The sequence below is a fragment of the Symphalangus syndactylus genome, chromosome 17 (genome assembly GCF_028878055.3).
Source record: "Symphalangus syndactylus isolate Jambi chromosome 17, NHGRI_mSymSyn1-v2.1_pri, whole genome shotgun sequence".
NCBI classification, from domain to species: Eukaryota; Metazoa; Chordata; class Mammalia; order Primates; family Hylobatidae; genus Symphalangus; species Symphalangus syndactylus.
In genome coordinates, this window is record NC_072439.2 from 21591257 (window position 1) to 21615851 (window position 24595).

The window sequence follows — 24595 nt, forward strand, 5'->3', positions numbered from 1 at the left end:
CCAGGTTGGAGTGCAGTGGTGCACGATCTCGGCTCACTGCAACCTCGGCCTCCTGTGTTGAAGCGATTCCCCTGCCTCAGCCTCCCAAGTAGCTGGTACTACACGCATGTGCCACCACGCTGGCTAATTTTTGCATTTTTAGTAGAGACAGGGTTTTGCTATGTTGGCCAGGTTGGCCTCGAACTTCTGACCTCAAGTGATCCGTCCGCCTCGGCCTCCCAAAGTGCTGAGATTACAGGCGTGAGCCACCGCACCCAGACGCCCCTTTGCATTTTAAGCAGCACAAAGAACAACTTGCAAACGTTGCCTTTCTCCACCCACTCCTGACTCTCCAGTCCCCCGATCGCCCCCATTCCAGCCCAGATAATTCTGGGTCATCATTGATGACAAGCCTGTTTTCCCCAATGGACTGTGAGTCTCTGAAGTCAGGGATGGGACTGGTTCAGTCATTGCTCGACTCAGCACATGCCAGGCAGAGTGGGCACTCAGCAAATGTTCATGAAATGTGAAATTTAAAAAGAGTCAAGAAGTCATTGTCTCCTGACCAAAGGCCTCTTTCTGGAGACACACACAGCTGATTGGACAAATCTGCACAACACACACTGGCCAACTCTGGATTCTGAAAGTCCTGGTTCATTTAAGCTGAGTGACTTGCCCTCTTTGTGCCTCTGTTGCCCTAGCCATACAATGGAGAAGACAACAGCCCCCACTTCATAAGGCTGCTGAGAGAACTGTGATAAAGGGCCTCCTCTCCAATCAAGGAGGTGAGGGTTCCACCATTATCCCAGTGGGCAAACTGAGGCACAGAGAGGACAAAATCCCTGCTTCGGGGCACCCGGGAGACTTGATGCAGGAGTCACAACCCGGGGACCAGGAACCTACGTCTGGAGAAAGGCACTCTGCCTTTTCTTTCAACAGGAAGGGCTTCCCTTCCTGTGTAATAATGGGCACATCGATTATCTTGCAGCCTCAGTTTACACCTCTGCAAAATGGGTACCGCGACGATATCTCCTTCCTTGGGAAGTTCTGAGCCCTGAAGCCCCTTCACTGGGCCTGAGGGGTTCTAGGAGCTCTCCGTTTTCCCCTCCCCTCACTTCCTGGTCATACGGCGGGCGCCTCACCCTTTGACCAGGTCCCCTCTGATGGGCATCTCCTGTTCGCTGGACTCCTGCCGCTCCAAGCGCCGCTCACGCCGCTCGCGCCGCCGCTCCATCTGCTCGTAGCGGCCCAGGGTAAGGCTGTGTGCCGCGTCGTGCTCCGCTGACTCCTGCCGCTCCGGCCGCCGCCTCCGCGCGGCCTCCTCAGATTGATCGACTGAGTCTTGCCGCTCGGGCCGCCGCCTCCTGGGCAGCTCCTCTGCGCGATCAGCCGACTCCTGGCGCTCCGGCCGTGGCCGGACCTGCTCCGCCGCCACAGGGGCCGCGGGGGTCGCGGGGGTCTCCGCCGCGTCCTCTGGTGCGGCAGGCAGGGCCGCAGGCTCCACCCTCCCCGGGATCTCCGGCAGCCGGTCAATGCGCGGCTGGAGGCGCTCGGGCTTGAGCTCCTGGCGCACATACCCAACCCGAGTCCGCACCTCGGCGGAGAGCGTGTCCGAGGCCCGGCGGGCCAGGGGCTCCAAGCCCCTTTCATAGCCCCCTGGCCGCAGCAGGGGCGCCGCCTTGGCCGCCAGTTCCGTGGGGTCCCCAAAGAACTTGCGCCCCAGCAGTGGGGTGGGCGGCTGCTTGCTCTGTTCCGCCTTGATTTTCTCGATCTGAGGATGGAGGGACCAGGGTTAGGTTGGAGGCGTGGGGCAGGGGCAGGGTAAGGGGGAGGTCCGGGGAGGCGGCCTGGGTTTTCTGCCTCACCACTCAATTGATCAGTTCCTTGAAAAAGCAAGGTGTCCAGGCCTGTACGATGCTTTGCTCTCTGCCAAGAACTTAAAGCCTATTCTCGCCGGCAAAAACCTATTGCTCTTTTAAGAATTGGCTAAATCACTTTTTTTTAAATTGGGTAAATCAATTTCTCTGCGTGCCTTTCTGACTCCCATTTCTCCTTCCTTAATGTTCCCCCACCCAGGACTTTAAGACTTTATTTATTTATTTATTTTTGAGAGAGTCTTGCTCTGTCGCCCAGGCTGGAGTGCAAGCGGCAAGATCATAGCTCACTGCAGCCTCGATCTCCAGTGCTCAAGTGATCCTCGAGTCTGTCACCCCTCTGAGTAGCTGGAACTACAGGCCCGTGCCATCACACCTGGCTGTTTTTTCTTTGTTCGCTTTTGGTTTTGGTAGAGACGGGTTCTCAGTATGTTGCCAAGGCTGGTCTTGAACTCCTGGGTTCAAGTGATCCTCCTGCCTAAGCCTTCCAAAGAGAGTACAGGTGTGAGCCACCCCACCCAGCCTTTAAGCTTTTTTTTTTTTTTTTTTTTTTTTGAGATGGAGTCTTGTTCTGCTGCCCAGGCTGGAGTGCAGGGGCACGATCTAGGCTCACCGCAACCTCTGCCTCCCAGGTTCAAGCAATTCTCCTGCCTCAGCCTACCGAGTAGCTGGGATTACAGGCGTGTACCACCACGCCCAGCTAATTTTTGTATTTTTAGTAGAGATGAGGTTTCACCATGCTGGCCAGGCTGGTCTCAAACTCCTGGCCTCAAGTGATCCGCCTATCTTGATCTCCCAAAGTGCTGGGACTACAGGCATGAGCCACCACACCTGGCCTAATCCTTTTTATTACTACAGTCTCTTCACCTAATTATTCAAGTCTCAGAATAGAATCCCCCACGCCAGCTCCCCCTCCCTCTCCCCCATCCCAGGCACTATCCTTCTGCTTGTTCTTCTCCTATCACATCCCTGACATTCTGGGCTGTCACTGGTGACAGGTCTGTCCCTCTGCTCCCAAGCCTAGCAAGGGTCTGTCTTGGCACTCACACAACACAGGACTAAGCACCATGTCTTGGTGTGTCTGTCTCATATAGAGCCATGGGTGTGGGGGTCTTGGTGGCGGTGGGGGTAATGGGACAGGATCTGGGGAGCTGACCGTCGTCAGGCGCCGCAGAGAGCTGAACCTCTCTTCCCAGGCTGCAGCCGCTTTGCGGAAGGCCTCGTGTCGCCGGATAAGCTGCTCCACCTCATCCACGCTGCTGCCCAGCTCCCGGCTCTGCAGGAGCGGCTCCTGGGCTGTCAGCCAGGCATCAGCCACCACCGCCTCCTGGGCAAACTGGTGCACCTCCAGCACTGAGGAGGGGCATGCAGGGTAAGGATTCTGGGGCATCTGGGGCCCTTCCTGGGGGCAATGGCTGTTTCCCCTGGCCTTCCACACCCCTCCGGCTTTCCATACCCCAGCCCTGACCATCCTGGGCTCTGCAGGAATGGCAGAGGCTGGGGCTATTCAGTGGGCATCATTCCTCCTTTCTGACTCCCATTCCTTCTTCCTTAATGTCCTCCCACCCAGGACTTTAAGACTTTTTTTGGGGGGGGGTGGGTATTCAATGGCAAGGCAGCCCCCTTGTCCACCCTTCCAGGCCCTTATGTTTGCTTCTGGAGACCTATGGGTAGGGTGCAAAGCATGCTCCTGTCACCCTCTGGGCCTTGGCTGGACAGGCTGGAGCATGTCCCTGTGCTCTTGAGCCACATGTGCCTGGGCCCCCACTCACTCTGCTGCAGCCACTCCCAATGGCGGTCCCACTTTTCCGACACCTCCTCCTTCCTTGTTCCCAGCTTGTCCAGCTGTGCCTGGATCTGGGAGTGGCAGGTGGGTGGGAGGGAAGTCAGGGTGTGGAATGGCTTCCACCCCAATGTGCCCAGGTGGCAGAGGCGGACCCCCTCCCTGCTCCCCACCTCATCAGCCATGGCACTTTTGTTGAGCAGCAGAGATCGCCCCAGCTCCTGGCAGGTGGTCAGCTCAGGCACCCGCGCCTCCAGCTCAGTCTTCAAGCCCTGGTGGTAGTTCATGAGCACCTCCACTGATGACACGTCCCTGCAGTGGGTGGCAGGCAGGGATCTGAGCCACGGGGAGCCTCCTCAGCCTGCCCCACACATGTGGCTCCTGGTGACCCCGAATCCTTGAGGCTGACATCCCACACCACCTCAAGACACCTATTTTTTTTTTTTTTTTTTTTGAGATAGAATCTCACTCTATGGCCCAGGCTGGAGTGCAGTGGGGCGATCTCGGCTCACTGCAAACTCCGCCTCCCGAGTTCAGGCGATTCTCCTGCCTCAGCCTCCTGAGTAGCTGGGATTACAGGTGCCCGCCACCACGCCCAGCTAATTTTTGTATTTTTTGTAGAGATGGGGTTTTGCCATGTTGGCCAGGCTGGTCTTGAACTCCTGACCTCAGGTGATCCTCCCGTCTCAGCCTCCCAAAGTGCTGGGATTACAGGCGTGAGTCACTGCACCAGGCTGAGACACCTACTTTCGATGACCAAGTTCTGAGGGTCCATGGTTCGTTCATTCAATGATTCAAATTTTCCAAGTTTCTAAAATTTCACACTTTGGTGATTCTAACCTTCTAGGATTCCAAGATCCAAATTTTCCTTTTTTTTTTTTTAATAGGGTCTTGCTCTGTTGCCCAGGCTGGAGTGCAGTGGCAACATCACAGCTCACTTCAGCCTCTACCTCCTGGGCTCATGCAATCCCTCCTGCCTCAGCCTCCTGAGTAGCGGGGACCACAGGTGCACACCATCACACCCAACTAATTTTTTATTTTCTGTAGAGACAGGGTCTTGCTATGTTGCCCAGGCTGGTCTCAAACCCCTGGGCTCAAGCAATCCACCTGCCTCAGCCTCCCAAAGTTCGAGGCTATGGGCATAAGCCACCGCACCCAGCCAAGATCTAAATTTTCTAACTTTTTCTAGCTATGCTTCTGAAGGTTCCACTAGCCAATGATTTCAACGTTCCAAGTCTGTGCTCTCCAAGGCAGCAGCCACTAGACATGTGAGCACTTGAAATGTGGCCAGTCTGAATTCTGGTGTAAAGTGTAAAATGCACACCAGATTTTGTGGAGTTAATGTAAAAAAGAAAGTAAAATGTCTCATTAATAGTTTTTTGTTGTTGTTGTGCAGTGGTGCGATCTCTGCTCACTGCAACCTCCCCCTTCTAGGTAGGTTCAAGCGATTCCCCTGCTTCAGCCTCCTGAGTAGCTGGGATTCCAGGTGCCTGCCACCATGCCTGGCTAATTTTTTTCTATTTTTAGTAGAAACGGGGTTTCAACATGTTTGTCAGGCTGGTCTCAAACTCCTGACCTCAGGTGATCCACCCGCCTTGGCCTCCCAAAGTGCTAGGATTACAGGCATGAGCCACCGCACCCCGCCTTTTTTTGTTTTTTGTTTTTGTTTTTTTTTTTGAGACAGAGATTTGCTCTTCTTCCCCAGGCTGGAGTGCAATGGCGTGATCTTGGCTCACTGCAGCCTCCACCTCCCGGGTTCAAGCAATTCTCCTGCCTCGGCCTCCCCAGTAGCTGGGATTACAGGCGCCCGCCACCAAGCCTGGCTAATTTTTTGTTCTGTATTTTCAGTAGAGATGGATTTTCGCCATGTTGGCCAAGCTGGTCTCGAACTTCTGGCCTCAGGTGATCCGCCCGCCTTAGCCTCCCAATCTCAGCCAAGATTACAGGCATGAGCCACTGCGCCCGGCCTTATTACTAGTTTTGTTTCTTTGTTTTTGTTGTTGTTTTTGAGACGGAGTCTCATTCTGTCACCCAGGCTGGACTGCAGTGGTGCCATCTCCACTTGGCTGAGATTGGGAGGCTGCGGCGGGCGGATCACCTGAGGCCAGAAGTTCGAGACTGCCTGGCCGCATTAATAGTTTTAACATTGACTACTTGTTGAAGTGATAATATTTTGGGTATGTCAGGTTAAATAAAAATGTATTGCTAAAATTAATTTTTGTTTGCTTTGCTTTCTTAATATGGCCACAAGAAGATTTTAAAGTATATATGTGGCTCACATTTGTGGCTTGTGTTATATAACTATTGGACAGCACCATTCTAAGCCATCTTATGTCCAAAACAAATTCCAAGTTTCTGAAGGTTCCATCAGTTGGCAATCATAGCTTCATGCTATGGTTTGAATCTACCACCTGGGCTCAAGTGATCCTCCTGGCTTAGCCTCCAGAGTAGCTGGGACTACAGGCATGCACCACAATGCCCAGCTAATTAAAAAAAAAAAAAATTTTTTTTTTTAAGACAGAATCTCGCTCTGTCACCCAGGCTGCAGTGAAATGGCATAATCATGGCTCACTGCAGCCTGACCCTCCTGGACCCAAGTGATCCTCCTCCCTCAGACTCCCAAGTAGCTGGGACAACAGGCATGCACACCACCATGCTTGACTAATTTTTTTCTTTTTTGTAGAGATGGGGTCTCACTATGTTGCGTAGGGTGGTCTCAAACTCCTGGGCTCAAGTGATCCTCTTATCTTGGCCTCCCAGTGTTGGGATTACAGGCGTGAGCCACCTCTTTTGGCTAGATTGGCCAAATGTTGATGGTTGTTCAAGCCAAGTGTTCACGATACATATGTGGGTTACCTTTACTTCCCTGTATATTTAAATTTTTTTTTTTTTTTGAGACGGAATTTCGCTCTTGTTGCCCAGGCTGGAGTGCAATGGCACAATCTTGGCTCACCGCAACCTCCGCCTCCCGGGTTCAAGCAATTCTCCTGCCTCAGCCTCCCAAGTAGCTGGGATTACAGGCATGTGCCACCACACGCGGCTGTTTTTATTTTTAGTAGAGATGAGGTTTCTCTATGTTGGTCAAGCTGCTCTCGAACTCCTGACCTCAAGTGATCCGCCCACCTCAGCCTCCCAAAATGCTGGGATTACAGGTGTGGGCCACTGCGCCCGGCCTTTTTTTTTTTTTGACACGGAGTCTCGCTCTGTCGCCCAGGCTAGAGTGCAGTGGTACGATCTCAGCACACTGCAACCTCCACCTTCCAGGTTCAAGCAATTCTCCTGCCTCAGCCTCCCCAGTAGCTGGGATTACAGGCGCATGCGACAACATCCAGCTAATTTTTGTATTTTTAGTAGAGGCAGGGTTTTGCCACATTGGCCAGGCTGGTCTCAAAGTCCTGTCCTCAAGTGATCCACCCGCCTTGGCCTCCCAAAGTGCTGGGATGACAGGCATGAGCCACCATGCCCGGCCTATTTTTCTCAAATGTACACATCACATCACTCCACTCTGCTCTAAACTCTCGCATGGCTCCCGCGTTCCTCATAGAGAAGGCATGCTCCTTACCATGTGTGGTTTCCAGGGCCCCAGTGCCCCTCTGACCTCACTTCCTCTCACCCTACACTCCCTCACTCCCTCCCTCCATCTGGCCACAGTGATCTGTAGCTCTTCCTCACACATGCCTAACTACAGCCCACTTCTGGGCCCTTGCACTTGTGGGTCCCTCCACCTAGAAAACTCTTCCCCCAAAACTTTACCTGACTCACCCATCACTTCATTCAGGTCTCCAGTCAAACGTACATCCTGCTGAGCTATCATTCCCTTCCTATGTATATATACCCACACTATATTTCATTTTTTCTTTTTTTTTTTTTTTTTTTGAGATGGAGTTTTGCTCTTGTCACCCAGGCTGGAGTGCAGTGGCACGATCTTGGCTCAGTGTGACCTCCACCTCCCAGGTTCAAGCGATTCTCCTGCCTCAGCCTCCCAAGTAGCTGGGATTACAGGTGTCCGCCACCATGCCTGGCTAATTTTTGTATTTTTAGTAGAGACGGAGTTTTGCCATGTTGGCTAGGCTGGTCTCAAACTCCTGAGCTCAGGTGATCCGCCAGCCTCCGTCTCCCAAAGTGCTGGGATTACAGGCGTGAGCCACCGTGCCCCGTCCCCATACTATATTTCAGAAAGTAATAAGTGCTATGAGAATGCAATCTGTCTCAGGGCAAGGGTTTGGCCTTGCTCACCACGTGGCACACCATGTGCATTTAATGCATATTTGCTGAGTAAATGAATGCAGGCTCCAGAACCTGCATTCCCAGAAGCAATGCCAGGTGTCCCTGATTCCCCAGGTCCTTTTCTTCTTAGCCACACCATGAGACTAAATTTCCAGCCTAGGTCAGGCACGGTGGCTTACGCCTGTAATTCCAGCACTTTGGAAGGCTGAGGCAGGTGGACCACTTGAGGCCAGGAGTTTGAGACCAGAGTGGCCAACACTGTGAAACCGTCTCTACTAAAAATACAAAATTAGCCAGACGTGGTGGTGGGCGCCTGTAGTCCCAGCTACTTGGGAGGCTGAGGCAGGAGAATTGCTTGAACCTGGGAGATGGAGGTTGCAGTGAGATGCTATTGTGCCACTGCACTCCAGCCTGGGCAACAGAGCAAGACTCCATCTCAAGAGAAAAAACAAATTTGCAGCCTCCCTGGCAGACAGGTTAGGCCACTGGGCTGGCAGTGTGTGGGTGCTGACTTTATCCCTAAAACCTTCTGTGTGATCCTCCTGCTGTCTTTTCCCATCTGCAGCGGGATGCAGAGGGTCCAGCACGTGACTCCCAGGGTGGCATGATGGAAGGACCCTGGCTCCCAGTCACCAGGGGACAGGATTCTGCCGGACACTCACATCCAACCACTATGTGAGCAATAAGCCAATGCCTACTAACGAAGCCACCGAGATGCTGGAATTGTTAGAATCCTTCACCCACCCTCACAAATACAGTCCCACACCTCCCTTGCCCATCCTGTCTTTAGCCTGTTTCATGCTGTGACATCCCATGGAGAGGGTAATAATGGACAACTTGGAAGGACAGAGGACAGAAGGATGCCCCATGACCGAAGTCCCCAATGACAGGCCTAAAAAAGGGGTCTGAGTACACACGAAGCACCTAGAACAGTGCCTGGCACACAGAGGCGCCACACAGATATTGGCTGTTGTCATTCCATTAAGAAGGGGGCTGTCAAGGGCTGGAGGCGGCTGGGGGAGGCCACCAGGGGGAGGCAGGAAGCCCAAGGAGGGATGAGGGGCACCTGGGCTTGTCGGCTGCCCCAATCTGGCTGGCGATGCCATCCATCCAGGAGAGCAGGTCGCGGACTTGGCTGTGGAAGCGCAGGGCGTCGGCCGTGGAGCTGACGTGCAGGCGGGCATCCTCGCAGGCTGACAGCAGCTCTTTCCAACCCTGCAGCACCTCCTGCTCCCGGCTAGCGATGGCCTCGGCATGTTCACCCGCATACACCGTCCGCAGCTGGGCCGCCCCCTCCTGCAGCTGCCGTACCTGAGGGGCATGCCAGGTCGGGCACCAGCCCTCCACGGGGTCCAGGCTGTGCCCTCCCTCCCACCATCTGCTCCAGCACGGAACCTCAAGATATAAGGAGCCTCACACTGTGATCCCACAGCCAGGCTCCTGTCATATCTGCTGCCTGATTTCTCTTTGACTTACCCGCATTCTGACTTCTTTTAGATCTACTACCACGTCTCGTTCAACTGACTGCCTGATTTCTTTTGGTCTGAGAGCTTTATTTCTATTGGGTCTGTCACCTATGTTTTCAGGTAGGCCCACCTCTACCTTGGGTCTTTCAGGAAACCCCTTTCCACTTTGATGTCTTTTAGATGTGCTAATTTTTTTTTTAACTCGGTTTATTTCAAACCCACTCCTTCATAGTAGCCCAGTTTCCTACACGATGGCTGTTCAATTGCCATTAGTCCCCTGCCCTATTTCCATTCATTCTGCTGTATGAGTTCTGCTCACTCTGTCTTTTGGGTTTTGGGTTTCTTGTTTGTTTGTTTTTCTGAGACAGGGTCTTGCTCTGTTGCCCAGGCTGCAGTGCAGTGGCACAAACACCATTCACTGCAGCCTTGACATCCTGGGCTCAAGTGATCCTCCTGCCTCAGCCTACTAATAGCTGAACTACAGGTGCATGCCACTGTACCAGGATATATACATATATGTTGTAATAGAGATGGAGTCTCACTATGTAGCCCAGGCTCATCTTGAACTCCTGGGCTCAAGCAATCCTCCCAGCTGGGCCTCCCAAAGTGCTGAGATTATAGGCATGAGCCACTGTGCTCAGCCTGCTGCTCACTCTGTTGGTTCAATCTCCTGATTTCTTTTGGTGTGACCTCCCCATCTCTAACAGATCCACCACTTATTACTATGAATCTCTCAGCCTGATTTCTTTTTTTTTTTTTTTTTGAGACGGAGTCTCGCTCTGTCACCCAGGCTGGAGTGCAGTGGCGCGATCTCGGCTCACTGCAAGCTCCACCTCCCGGATTCACGCCATTCTCCTGCCTCAGCCTCTCCAAGTAGCTGGGACTACAGGCGCCCGCCACCGCGCCCGGCTAATTTTTTGTATTTTTAGTAGAGACGGGGTTTCACCGTGGTCTCGATCTCCTGACCTCGTGATCCGCCCGCCTTGGCCTCCCAAAGTGCTGGGATTACAAGCGTGAGCCACCGCGCCCGGCCTCTCAGCCTGATTTCTAAGTCATTTGTAGGATTTATAAAAATAACTGGGCTGGGCGCGGTGGCTCATGCCTATAACCCCAGCACTTTGGGAAGCCAAGGCGGGCAGATCACTTGAGGTCAGGAGTTCAACAGCAGCCTGGCCAACATGGTGAAACCCCATCTCTACTAAAAATACAAAAATTAGCTGGGTGTGGCGGCTTGCACCTGTAGTCCCAGCTACTCGAGGCTGAAGCGGGAGAATCGCTTGAACCCGGGAGGCGGAGGCTGCAGTGAGCCGAGATTACACCACTACACTCCAGCCTGGGTGACAAAGCGAGACTCTGCCTAATAATAATAATAATAATTGCCAGCTGGGCATAGTAGCGCATGCCTGTAATCCCAGCACTTTGGGAGGCCGAGATGGGTGGATCACCTGAGGTCAGGATTTTGAGGCCAGCCTGGCCAACATGGTGAAATCCCGTCTCTACTAAAAATATAAAAATTAGCCAGGCGTGGTGGTGCGTGCATGTAATCCCAGCTATTTGGAAGGCTGAGGCAGGAGAACTGCTTAAGCCTGGGAGGTAGAGGTTGCAGTGAGCTGAGATCATGCCACTGCACTCCAGCCTGGGTGACAGAGTGAGACTCTGCCTCAAAAAAAAAAAAAAAAAAAAAAAAATTGTCCAACTTCTACCTTCCATTAGACCTGCAACCCAATTTCCTGCTGCCTAAGTTGTATGGGGCCCGCAGCTTTATTTCCATCTGACTGCTCAGATCTACCTCCGAATTCTGGCCAGAACCTCTGCCTAATTTCTAATATCTCTGGTGCCTTTTTCATTAAATTCACCCCCATCAAATTACTTTCAGAAAAGTCATATGATTTCTATCAGAGACCTGTTATCTAAGTTCTTTTTTATTTTTTTTTTGAGATGGAGTCTCACTCTGTCGCTCAAGCTGGAGTGCAGTGGCGCCATCTTGGCTCACTGCAACCTCCCCCTCCCAGTTTCAAGCGATTCTCCTGCCTCAGCCTCCTGTGTAGCAGGGATTACAGGCGCCCGCCACCACGCCTGCTAATTTTTGTTTTTTTAGTAGAGACAGGGTTTCATCATGTTGGTCAGACTGGTCTTGAACTCCTGACCTCATGATCCACCCGCCTCGGCCTCCCAAAGTGTTGGGATTACAGGCGTGAGCCACCGCGCCTGGCCTTGTCTGTTGTCTAATTTCTATCTACACCACAGCCAAATTCCTCTCAGACTTCTCAAAATTCCCTTTAGACCCTTGATCTGGATTTAGGTAAAATTCACAGTTTTAGGAGAACCACTGCCCATTCTCTATTGGAAGTTTTTTTTTTTTTTTTTTTTTTTTGAGACGGAGTGTCACTCTTGTCACCTAGGCTGGATGGAGTGCAATGGCGAGATCTGGGCTCACTGCAACCTCCTCCTCCCGGGTTCAAGTGATTCTCCTGCCTCAGCCTCCCAAGTAGCTGGGATTACAGGTGCCCGCCACCAGACCTGGTTAATTTTCGTATTTTTAGTAGAGATGGGGTTTCACCACGTTGACCAGGCTGGTCTTAAACTCCTGACCTCAGATGATCCGCCTGCGTCGGCCTCCCAAAGGGAGCCACCACGTCCAGCCGGAAGCTGTTTAATATCTGTGAGACCTTCTAAGGTACCACTTTTCCCTGCCAATACCTGATTTCTATATACCATTCCATCAGTCCATTTTCTATCTGCTCCATTATCTAATTTCTTCCTGTTCTGTAGTCCACTTTCTGTCTGTGCCACTGCCTAACTTCGACCTGCTCCACGGCCTGATTTTTGTCCACTCTGCTGCCCACAGCTGTCCAGGCCCTCCCACCTGCCCTGATGGCCACCGGCGCCCCACCTGGGACACGAGGAGCTGCAGGTCATGCTCAAAGGCTCTCAGGGTCCGCTGCATGGAACTGGCGCTGGGTCTCGGCTCAGGCGGGGTGGTCAGGCGGGGCAGCCGCCTCCGCTTCTCCTCAATCTGTCCCTGAAGCTCTCGGGCGTCACTGAAGAACTTATGAAGCTCCCGAGAGGCGGCCAGCAGCTGGGCCCGTGTGCCCATGAGCTCCAGCAGCTCAGCCCAGGCCTCGTTCAGTCCGTCCTTCCACTCGGCCATGGTGGCCGCTGCTGTATGGCCACACTCGATCAGCTCATCCACCATCTGGTTCACAGCTGCCAGCCGTTCCCGCCCTGCCGTACCTGTCTCGCTGGCGAACTCTGAGAATTTCTCCTGCAGCACCTGCCATCAGCAAGTGGCGGGGGGGAGGGGTACAGCAAAGTGAGCAAAGGGGCAGCATACACCAGCCCCCTCCAGCCTACAATTCTTTTTTTCTTTTTGATACAGAGTCTTGCTCTGTCGCCCAGGTTGGAGTGCAGTGGTTCAATAGCCACTTACTGCAACCTTCACCTCCCCAGTTCAAGCGATTCTCCTGCCTCAGCCTCCCAAACAGCTATGACTACAGGCGTGTGCCACCATGTCCAGCTGATTTTTTTGTGTTTTTAGTAGAGACGGGGTTTCACTATGTTGGCCAGGCTGGTCTCATACTCCTGACCTCAAGTGATCCACCTGCCTCGGCCTCCCAAAGTGTTGGGATTACAGGCATGAGCCACCATACCTGGCAGAGGCTACCATTTTGCGGCAGGTAAGAGTAATGACAATCATCATCATCATCATAAAAAATAATACCTAACACTTACTGAACACCTGGCAAGAATAGTAACAAAATAGTAACAATAAAAATAACAATAAGTAACAATAAAATAATAAGCTGATAATAATAACTAACACTGTGTGAGGCAGCATGTGTGCCAAGCAGGGTCCTCAGTGCTTTACATTGTATTAACTCATTTGTCTCAGAGCAGAGCCATGAGGCGGGTGCTGTTATTATCCTCATACTACAGATGAGGAAACTAAGGCCCAGAGAACCTTAGTGGTAGCTCCTGGTATCACTTATTACTAATGATGCTCACCGAGACATGCTCAAAGTCCTGGCCGAGCTCGGGTGAGCCAGCCACCACCTCCTTCTCGGCAATCCAGTGCTCAAGCTCGCTCACCTGGCGGCTGAGCTGGTACAGCCAGTACTGCTGTTCCAGAGCCACCCGGCGCTCCTCACCCAGCTCCTTGAGTGCCACGTACAGGCGGTCCACCTGAGACTGCCGCCGGCTGATCTGCTCGCTGATGGGGGACACGGAGGGGCAGGGATGGACCCCTGAGATTCTGGGGCAGAGCGTGACCCCCCTAAACCCCCTCCCCAGGACAGGGCTGTGTTTCCTTGGAATCTTCAGACAAGGCTGTGTCCCCAGGTAGAGCTCTGTTTTCTTTTCTTTTTTCTTTTTCTTTTTTTTTTTGGAGACAGGGTCTTGCTCTGTTGCTCAGGCTGGAGTGCAATGGTGTGATCACAACTCACTGCAGCCTCCACCTCCCATGCTCAAGCAATCCTCCCATTGCAGCCTCCCAAGTGGGACCATAGGGTGACTCTACACCTGGCTAACTTTTTGATTTTTTTGTAGAGATGAGGTCTCACTATGTTCCCTCTGTTCTCAAACTCCTGGGCTCAAACGATCCTCCTGCCTCAGCCTCCGAGTGTTGACATTACAGGCGTTAGCCACTATGCCTGGCCGGGACTCTGTTTTCTGCAAGTCTTGGGTTCAGACAGCCCTGCATTTCAGCATGCAGGGAAAGCTCTGCTTCCCTAGATGGATAAGCTCACCTCCATCCAGCCTCACCCAGTTTCCTTTCTTTTTTTTTTTTTTTTTTTTGAGACGGAGTCTTGCTCTGTCACCAGGCTGGAGTGCAGTGGCGCGATCTCAGCTCACTGCAACCTCTGCCTCCCAGGTTCAAGCCATTCTCCTGCCTCAGCCTCCCCAGTAGCTGGGATTAAAGGCACGTGCCACCATGCCCGGCTAATTTTTTATTTTTAGTAGAGACAGAGTTTCACCATGTTGGCCAAGCTGGTCTCCAACTCCTGACCTCAAGTGATCCGCCCACCTCGGCAGCCTCACCCAGTTTCTGTCTCAGTCTCACGCCCCTCCTATCCAGGAACCTCACCTCGGTGGGACTCTGGACTCCCAGGTTGGGTCCCCAGCCAATTCATCCCACCTCTAGCCCCAATCTCTGAGACCACTTGGACAGAGGTCTCTGTACCTCCTTTCAGATTCCATCCGTGGTCCAGGCCTGGAGCTCAGCACCCGCCTACACGAGGCAACATCACCCCACTGCACCAGGAGGTCTCCAGCCCCACCCACACAGCCAATCTCAGCACAGGCTTTTCTGTCTTCCCAGATACTGGGTAGAAAGAGCCCCTTGCCTGTCCTGAGCAAATTCTTCTCTACCCCAGTCCTAAACATCGCCTCCTCTTTTCTCCCCTGACAAGGTCCCCACTACTACACTCAAATCCAGGTGCTCCTGGCCCCACCCTCTCAACCATCCCTGGGCCTTGTCCCCCAATTCCGGCCCTCCCACTTGCCAAATCCGAGGGCTCCAGCACACAGCAAGGAGGGCCTCTCCCACCCAACGTCCAATTCCAGCGCTGCGCCAACTCCCAACAGCGAAGCTTCAGGTCCTGCCGGACCATTCCTGTGAACCGGCCATGCCCCCGCCCCCGCCCGCCCGCCCACCTGTCCGGGTGTCCCATCTCCAGCAGCGCCCGGCACTGGCGCGACAGCTGCGCGATGCTTTCCTCGTAGTTCTCCACGCCTTGCTCCAGCTGCAGGTGTTTCTTGAGCAGCTGCAGGGTGCTCTGTTCGTCCTGGGGGGCACAAAGCGCCCACGATGAGGCGGCAGCGGCGGCCCCTGGCTCCAGCGCCCCCAGGCCCTCCGCACCCCCAGCTCGGGCGCACCTTGCCCTTGTCCTCACTCATCATGAGCAGCTCCTGCTCGCCCAGCCACGCCTCCACCTCAGCCACGTCGAAGTAGTACTGCTCCACCTGGAAGGCGGCGTCCAGCGCCTGCTGCCGTCGCTCGGCAGCCTCCCGCAGTCCGGCCCAGGCGTTCTGCAGCTGCTCCAGGCCCCGACGCACTGCCTCTGCCTCCGGGCTGCGCAGCGACGCCAGCGCGCCCGCGCGCTCCAGCACCTCCTCCAGGCGCGGCCCGTGCGCCTGGATCTCCCGCCGCAGGCCCTGGGGGCAGGAGGTAGGGGGATGTGGGTGGAGAGGGGGCGTTCCGAGGCCCTGCAAGACCACACGCTCCTCTGCTACTGGCACGGCCCACGGGGCAATTAACAAGCACCCCCAGCTCGCTTACTACGTGCCAAGACCATGTAAACGTTTTTCTGATACTCCCTCACTCATCATAACCCTATGCTGCAGGTGGGAAAACAGGCACAGAGGGGCGAAGTACAGCGCCCAAGAATAAGCAGCCAATAAGGAGTGACAGGATTTGAACACATGAGGCTGGTTCCAGAGACTGTGCTCTGAGCCAAGCCGCTTGCCGACCCAAGATCGGCCCTAATACAGAAACCCTACGGCTTAGCAGCCGACGTATCATTTATATACGGTGAAGCGCACAAATCTTAGGCATACAGCTGCACACATTTGTACAGACGCATACACCGGTGTGCCCAGATCAGCATGCGGAACACTTCCATCCCCCAGAAGGTTCCCTCAACCAGCTCTGTACTTGCAGAGTATCTTATTTAACTTTTTGTGTGCCTTAACCTTATTTACTTACAGAGTGCCTTATTTAACTTTTTGTGTGTCTTTTTAAACTTTTTGTGTGCCTTAACCTTATTTAACTTTTGGTGTGCCTCAAGTGGTAAACAAAGATAATAACAGCCAGCATGTCCTCTTCTTATTTTGCTTTTTTAGAGACAGGGTCTCACTCTATCACCCAGGCTGGAATGCAGCAGCTTTAAACTCCTGGGCTCAAGTGATCCTCCTGCCTCAGCCTCCCAAGTAGCTGGGACTACAGGTGTGCACCACCATGCCCCGCTATTTTAAAAAATATTTTTGGAGGGACGAGGTCTTGCTATGTTACTCAGGCCGGTCTTGAACTCCTGGCCTCAAGCGATGCTCCCACCTTGGCCTCCCAAAGTACTAGGCTTATAAGCATGAGCCACTGTGCCCGGCCAGCCAATGCTTCTTGAGTGTCTGCTACCCTGCTACCTGCCAGGTGCTTTACTAAGTAAGAGCTTTACATAATATAGCCTCACACCTCCTCATTCCCAAACTATGGACCCAGACAACATTACCATCTCCATTTTACAGATGAGAAGACTGAGGCACAGAGAGGGTGAGGAATTTGCTAAAGTCACACAAGCTAGTATCAGGCTGAGATGATCTAACGCGGGGTTGTTGTAAGGTGATAAACTATGGGGCACTTGGAACTGAGCCTGCATGCAGCAAATGCATAATATTTGCAGCTATTTTTTGCTTAACAGCCCCTGTGTATCCAGCACTCTCACTGCACACAGCTGAGCTCCCCCAATTTTAAGTACTAAGTGCGCTTGATCAGTCTCCTCAACCATGACAACGATAGGCCAGTTCTGTCCCCAACACTGTTGACAGCCAAGAGTATTTTCATCAAGACAGGAAAACAAAATCTCAGCAAAACTCCAGTCTCTTAAAGAACTCCACCTACTGCAGAATGATCAGGAAGCTTCCAAAATAATCTGTGGACCCACCTCCCCACCATCCTTCAGTGCCCTATTCTTCCAACAAACATTATTTGGTGAAATGAGGATAATGACAATATCCACCTCATAGGGTTATTGAGGGGATTAAATTAAATAATCAGCATAAACTGTAAGACAGTACTTAGCACACGGTAAATCTTTTTTTTTTTTTTTTTTTTGAGACGGAGTCTCACTCTTGACACTCAGGCTGTACTGCAATGGTGCAATCTTGGCCCACTGCAACCTCCGCTTCCTAGGTTCAAGTGATTCTCCTGCCCCAGCCTCCCCAGTAGCTGGGATTACAGGCACCCGCCACCTCGCCCGGCTAATTTTTTGTGTTTTTAGTAGAGACGCGGTTTCACCGTGTTAGCCAGGATGATCTCGATCTCCTGACCTCGTGATCCACCTGCCTTGGCCTCCCAAAGTGCTGGGATAACAGGCGTGAGCCACCGCACCTGGCCTTAATTTTTTGTATTTTCAGTAGAGACAGGGTTTCACCATGTTGGTCAGGCTGGTCTCGAACTCCTGACCTCAGGTGATCCACCCACCTCGGCCTCCCAAAGTGCTGGGATTACAGACATGAGCCACTGCACCCGGCCAGCACATAGTAAACCTTTAATTGATGCTTTTTTTTTTTTTTTTTTTTGAGACAGGGTCTCACTCTGTCACCCAGGCTGGAGTGCAGTGGTGTGATCTTGGCTCACTGCAACCTCTGCCTCCTGGGTTCAAGCGATTCTCCTGCCTCAGCCTCCCAAGTAGCTGGGATTACAGGCACCTTCTACTATGCTCAGCTAATTTTTGTATTTCTGGTAAAGACGGGGTTTCCCCATGTTGCCCAGGCTGGTCTCAAACTCCTGGGCTCAAGTGATCATCCCACCTCAGCCTCCCAGAGTGCTGGGATTACAGGCATGAGCCACCACACCCGGCACAATGCCTTATTATTATTATTCCTCTTTTATGTGTCTTGCTTTAGGCTTTGGTGAAATAGTTGCTTTGACCAAGGGGTTCCCTTGCTATGCAGTTTGAGAACCACTGCTCTAAACCAACTCTACTTATTTAGATGTGGAAACTGAGCCCCAGAGGAATGAATAGAGATTCAGAGATTTTTTAGGAGCTCAAAAGCCCCCTCCCCACCTTGCTCAGGTTAGGGGACAGTAGTGCCCTCTTGCTGATTATCTCTGTCCTTTGTCCCTATGGGTGTTTTTTGTTTGTTTTGGGGTGTGTGTGTGTGTGTGTGTGAGAGAGAGAGAGAGAGATAGGGTCTCATTCTGTTGCACAGGGTGGAGTGCAGTGGTGTGTTCAAGGCTCACTGCAGCTTTGACCTCTGGACTCAAGGGACCCTCCCTCCTCAGCCTCCAGAGTGGCTGGGACTACAGGGGCACACCACCACACCAGGCTAACTTGATGTTTTGTGATTTTGTTTGTTGTTGTTTTCCGCTTTTCCTTGTCCAATAGACATTCCCCTTCCTTCTAGTCTCAAGCCCCTGATTTTCCTTTGGGGAACCCCCTTTGCCTCCATCTCACCCTTGGTAATTAAGCTAAGGCTGATTCCAGCAGCAGGTTCCAGGGGAGGGTGCTTGGCCAGGCCAGTCCAAGGAGCAGTCCGAATCCCCATCCATCATGATTAGTTCAGGGATGGGCATGGGATGCCATGGGCATGGTGAGCCAATGAGAATTATTCCTGAGACTACTGTTGACATTATTGAGGGGGGAAATTCTCTTCAGTTTTGCTGGTGGGAGGTAAACCTGAATCTACTGGAGGCCTTTTATCACCAGGAGAGGAGGATTGGCGTAACAGGAAAGCTCATGCAGAAAAACAAACAGGCCGGGTGCAGTGGCTCACACCTGTCATCTCAGAACTTTGGGAGGCTAAGGCGAGCGGATTACTTGAGGCCAGGAGTTCGAGGCCAGCCTGGCCAACCTGGTGAGACCCCCCCCCCCCCCGCCCATCTCTACTAAAAATACAAAAATTAGCCAGGTGTGGTGGTGCACAGCTGTAATGCCAGCTACTTGGGTGGCTGAGGCAGGAGAATCGCTTGAACTCAGGAAGTGGAGGTTGCAGTGAGCGAAGATTGTGCCACTGAACTCCAGCCTGGGCAACAGAGCAAGGCTCCATCTCAAAAAAAAAAAAAAAGAGCCAAGAGTCATGAAAATATATGGAAGCACCTGGATACATCTGTATCTGCTGTCCACAGTGTTGTTAATTCCAAAAGCCAATAAATTCATTGTTTTGGCTTTAACCATCTTCAGCTGTTTTCTATCACGTGTATCCAAATGTGTCCTAACTCGCTCCCTCACCTGGCTCTGCTCACCTGGTTCTTTTTGATGTGCTGCTGGACCGCCTGCAAACCGTTGCCTCGCTCTGTCTGCATGGCCAGTGGCAGCCGCTCCTGAACCCATGCCTGGAGAGGACACAGGAAGCAGGTCAAGGGGAGAATGCATCCAAGAACCCCTGCATCGCAACTAAACTTTAAACCTGCACAGCATCCCAGGCCCTTCCTTGCCTAAAAGCCCAGTCGAATCTTCAGCCTCCTCCATTTTTTTTTTTCTTTGAGATGGGATCGAATCCCCAGGCTCAAATAATGCTCCTGTCTCAGGCTTCCAAGTAGCTGGGACTACAGGCGCCACCACACCTGTCTTAGCCTCCTCTGTTGACATACTCTGTCTTGCTCTCTGCACTTAAGCCAGGCTCACACCGTTGGCCTTTGCACATACAGGTCTTGTTTCCTATCATATTCCTAACCACCCTGAATTGTCACTGTCTGGGGACAAGTCTGTTTTCCCCGTTAGACTCTGAGCCCTCTGGGGCACAATGGGGTCTGCCTTGGCCACCCCTGTGGCCCCAGTATCATCCAAACACAGGGCTGGGGCCAGAATGATCAACTGAGTGAGCAAATGAATGAGCAAATCAGGAAATTGAGTGATAGAATGAGGAAATGAACAGAGGAGTGAATGAATGAATAATAAGTAAATGAGTGGAGGAAAGAACAAACGATGGATGAGTGAATAAATGAGTGACTAAATGAACAAATCAACGAATGATTCAAAGTGAGTAAATGAGTGTGAATGAATGAATGAGTGAAGGGCTGAATGCGTCTTTCAGCGTATGAGTGGGAGGGTCTCAGCCTTCTCCATCCTCACCCCGTCCCGTGCCCACCTTCTCCGCCCCCCGCCCCGCCCCAGGCCCCTGCGCTGGCCTCACCAGCTCGTCGTCCAGGTCGTGCGCCACCTGGTGCAACTCCTTGGAGGCCAGCAGCAAGCGGCGGCGCTCCTGCAACGGCTCGAGCAGGCGCACCAGGCGCTCGCCCACCGCGTTCTGCCGCTCGCCCACCAGCTCCTTGCTCGCCGGCTCCAGCGGCAGCGCCGCCGTCTGCGCCTGCAGCTCTCCCACCTCGCGGTACCACTCCTCCACCTGCGACTCCATGGACTGTGGGGACAGAGGCAGGGTCAGTGGGCCCCACCGGCCCTCCTGATCCTGCTGCGGCTCTCCAGTACCCTTATGGTGACCGCCAGACCCCTCACCGCGGCCCACCCTTCCACCCTCTCCTCGTTCAGTCCCCTCCAGGAGCGATGCCCTCCGCATGAACCTGCATCACACTAAGCTAGTCCCTGCCTCGGAGCCTTTGCCTTTGCTGTTTCCTCTGCCAGGCATGCTCTTCCTTGTCAATCAGATTTCAGCTGGAGTATTACCTTCTCAAAGAGGCTTACCTGACCCTGGAACTAAAGTGGTCCATTAATTCACTAATTCCCAGAACAACCCTTCAAGGTTGGTAGTCTCCCTGTTTTACAGAGGAGGAAACTGAGGCCAAGAGAAGTTAAATAATTTGTCCAAAGAGTCAACTTTCCAAAATTATTACTATCAAATATAGTAATAATTTTTGTTAATGCTTTTTTTTTTTTTGAGACAGAGTCTCGCTCTGTTGCCCAGGCTGGAGGGCAATGGCACAATCTCAGCTCACTGCAACCTTCACCTCCCAGCCTCAAGCGATTCTCCCGCCTCAGCCTCCTGAGAAGCTGGGATTACAGGCACCTGCCATCATGCCCGGCTAATGTTTGTATTTTTGTAGAGATGGGGTTTCACCATATTGGCCAGGCTGGTCTTGAATTCCTGACCTCAGGTGACCCACCCACCTTGGCCTCCCAAAGTGCTGGGATTACAGGCGTGAGCCACCGCACCCAGCTGAATTTTTTTGTTTTTTTTCTTGGAGACGGATGAGCAAATCAGCCTGGGCGCTGTGTCGTCCAGGTGTTTCATAGGTGCCAATTCAAATCCCCCAGGGAAAGATGGATTATTTAATGAATGGTCATAGGCCAATGGCTAACCAATTTAGCTGGATCCTTTCTTTGCTGTTTGTACTGAAAACAATTCCAGATGGATTAAAGACTTAAACGGAGTAAGTAAATCCATAAGGCACTAAAAGAAAACCTGGGCAAATGCTTTTATAATGTTGGGGTGGAGAAAAATCTTTCCAAGCATAAAAAACATAAAGGGAAAGATTTATAAATTTGATCACATAAAAATACTTCTGCATCAGCCCACAGACATATGAAAAAATGTTCACCATCACTGGTCATCAGATAAATGCAAATCAAAACCACAATGAGATACCATCTCACACCAGTTAGAATGGCAATCATTAAAAAGTCAGGAAACAACAGATGCTGGAGAAGATGTGGAGAAATAGGAACGCTTTTACACTGTTGGTGGGAATGTAAATTACTTCAACCACTGTGGAAGACAGTGTGGCGATTCCTCAAGGATCTAGAACTAGAAATACCATTTGATCCAGCGATCCCATTACTGGGTATATACCCAAAGGATTATAAATCATGCTACTATAAAGACACATGCAAACGTATGTTTATTGTAGCACTATTCACATTAGCAAAGACTTGGAACCAACCCAAATGTCCATCAATGATAGACTGGATTAAGAAAATGTGGCACATATACACCATGGAATACTATGCAGCCATAAAAAAGGATGAGTTCATGTCCTTTGTAGGGACATGGGTGAAGCTGGAAACCATCATTCTGAGCAAACTATTGCAAGGACAGAAAACCAAACACCACATGTTCTCACTCATAGGTGGGAGTTGAACAATGAGAACACTTGGACATAGGGCAGGGAACATCACACATCGGAGCCTGTCATGGGGTGTGGGGAGTGGGGAGGGATAGCATTAAAAGAAATACCTAATGTAAATGACAAGTTAATGGGTGCAGCACACCAACATGACACATGAATACATATGTAATAAACCTACACGTTGTGCACATGTACCCTAGAACTTAAAGTATAATAAAAAAAATTTAAAAATACTTCTGCATCAACCAAAATTTCAGAGTTAGAAGGCAAATGACAAACTGTAAAAATTTGATATGTATCAGAGCAAGGAACTAGTTTTTTAACAATCAAAGAATTTCCCTCCATCCTGCTTCCTTTGTCTTCACAGTGCTTACCACCATCAGACAACTCTCTTGATTTGTGTGTATGTGTTTTGTTTTTTGACAGGGTCTTGCTCTGTCATCCAGGTTGGAGTGCAGTAGCGAGATAATAGCTCTCTGCAACCTCGAACTCCTGGGCTCAAGGGATCCTCTTGCCTCAGCCTCCCAAGTAGCTAGGACTACAGGCACACACCACCATGCCCAGCTTATTTTTGAAATTTGTCATAAAGATGGGGTCTTGCTATGTTGCCCAGGCTGGTCTTGAACTCCTGGACTCAAACTATTCTCACGTTGGCCTTCCAAAGTGCTGGGATTACAGGTGTGAGCCACTGCACTCAGGTACTTGTGTATTTTTATTGGTCCCCTGCTTCCAGAATGTGACCCACATGATGGGAGGGGCTGTGTCACACTCACTGCTATATTCTTGAAAGCCTAGAACAATTTTTGGTACACAATAGGCCTCCAGTTATGATTTGTTCAATGCATACATGAACAACATCAGCAAAAAAAAAAGGACTGCCCAAAAAGAGAAATGGGCATCAGATATGAACAGGCAACAGACAAAACAAGCATATGAAAAGATGCCCAGTCTTATTAATCAGCTGGAAAATAGAAATTAAAACAAGGCTTCCTTTTCTTTTTTCTTTTCTTTCTTTCTTTTTTTTTTTTTTTTTTTGAGATGGAGTTTCGCTCTCTTTGCCCAGGCTGGAGTGCAATGGCATGATCTTGGCTCACTGCAACCTCTGCCTCCTAGATTCAAGTGATTCTCCTGCCTCAGCCTCCCGAGCAGCTGGGATTACAGGCACACGTCACCACACCTGGTTAATTTTGAATTTTTTTTTTTTTTTTTGAGGCAGAGTCTCGCTCTGTCACCCAGGCTGGAGTGCAATGGTGCCATCTCGGCTCACTGCAAGCTCCAAGCTCTGCCTCCCGGGTTCATGGCATTCTCCTGCCTCAGCCTCCCAAGTAGCTGGGACTACAGGTGCCCACCACCACGCCTGGCTAATTTTTTTTTGTATTTTTAGTAGAGATGGGGTTTCACCATGTTAGCCAGGATGGTCTCGATCTCCTGACCTCGTGATCTGCCCGCCTTGGCCTCCCAAAGTGCTGGGATTACAGGCGTGAGCCACCACGCCTGGCCAATTTTGAATTTTTAATAGAGACGGGGTTTCACCATATTGGCCAGGCTAATCTTAAACTCTTGACTTCAGGTGATGCACCCGCCTCAGCCTCCCAAAGTGCTGGGATTACAGGAGTGAGCCACTGCGCCTGGCCAAGGCATTCTTTTCTACACATTAGGTTGGCAAAAATGTAAAAGACTTATAGTATCTAATGCTGGCAAAGATGCTGGGAGATGGGCACACACAGCCACTGTCAGTGGTGGTGTAAATTGGTAGAGCCTTTTTGGAAGGCAATTTGGCAGGTCTTTGCATCAAAATGCAAAATATGCATCTGCTTGACCCAGCACTTGCACTTCTAGTAATATAACTAAAGAAATACTGTCATAGGCCAGGTGCAGTGGCTCACGCCTGTAATCCCAGGACTTTGGGAGGCCAAGGCAGGCGGATCACAAGGTCAGGAGTTCGAGACCAGCCTGGCCAACATGGTGAAACCCTGTCTCTACTAAAAATACAAAAATTAGCTAGGTGTGGTGATGCATGCCTGTAATCCCAGCTACTTGGGAGGCTGAGGCAGGAGAATTGCTTGAACTTGGGAGGGGGAGGTTGCAGTGAGCTGAGATCACGCTGCTGCACTTCAGCCTGGGTGACACAGCAAGACTCCATCCTGAAAAAAAAATTTTTAAATAATAATAATAATAAATATTTTTAAGAAAAAAAAGAAATACTGGCACAGATTCACAAAGTTGTAGTATCACAGCAGAGTTTGTAATGGGAAAAAAATGGAAGCAACCTCAATGCCCATCAAGAGAGAAATGGTTAAGTCAGGTACAGCAGCTCATGCCTGTAATCCCAGCTACTTAGGAGGTTGAGGTGGGAGAAATGCTTGAGCCCAGGAGTTCGAGACCAGCCTGGGCAACACAGCTAGACCCCCTCTCTTAAAAAAATAAAAGAGTAAAATGGTTAAACAAATCCAGACCAGTATGGAATAATAGCCAAGTGTTACTGTTAAGAAGGAAAAGCATGCTGGGTGCAGTGGCTCACGCCTGTAAT

General features: G+C 51.4%; 1 protein-coding gene across 3 annotated transcripts in view; it reads right to left on the reverse strand.

Annotated features, from left to right (window-relative positions):
* SPTBN4 (spectrin beta, non-erythrocytic 4) overlaps positions 1-24595 on the reverse strand; it is a 114017-nt gene that overhangs the window by 7308 nt on the left and 82114 nt on the right. For 2 of the 3 annotated variants that reach the window (XM_055251226.2, XM_055251225.2), the window contains exons 21-31: positions 20178-20402; positions 19288-19377; positions 15204-15482; positions 14982-15112; positions 13335-13539; positions 12223-12603; positions 8930-9174; positions 3810-3948; positions 3626-3710; positions 3010-3206; positions 1122-1750 (exon numbers count right to left, since the gene is read on the reverse strand). In XM_055251226.2, the coding sequence (XP_055107201.1) occupies positions 1122-1750; positions 3010-3206; positions 3626-3710; positions 3810-3948; positions 8930-9174; positions 12223-12603; positions 13335-13539; positions 14982-15112; positions 15204-15482; positions 19288-19377; positions 20178-20402 (2606 nt within the window). Of the gene's footprint in view, positions 1-1121; positions 1751-3009; positions 3207-3625; positions 3711-3809; positions 3949-4654; positions 9175-12222; positions 12604-13334; positions 13540-14981; positions 15113-15203; positions 15483-19287; positions 19378-20177; positions 20403-24595 lie in introns of those variants that run through there. The other variant, XM_055251227.2, reaches the window with a different exon arrangement.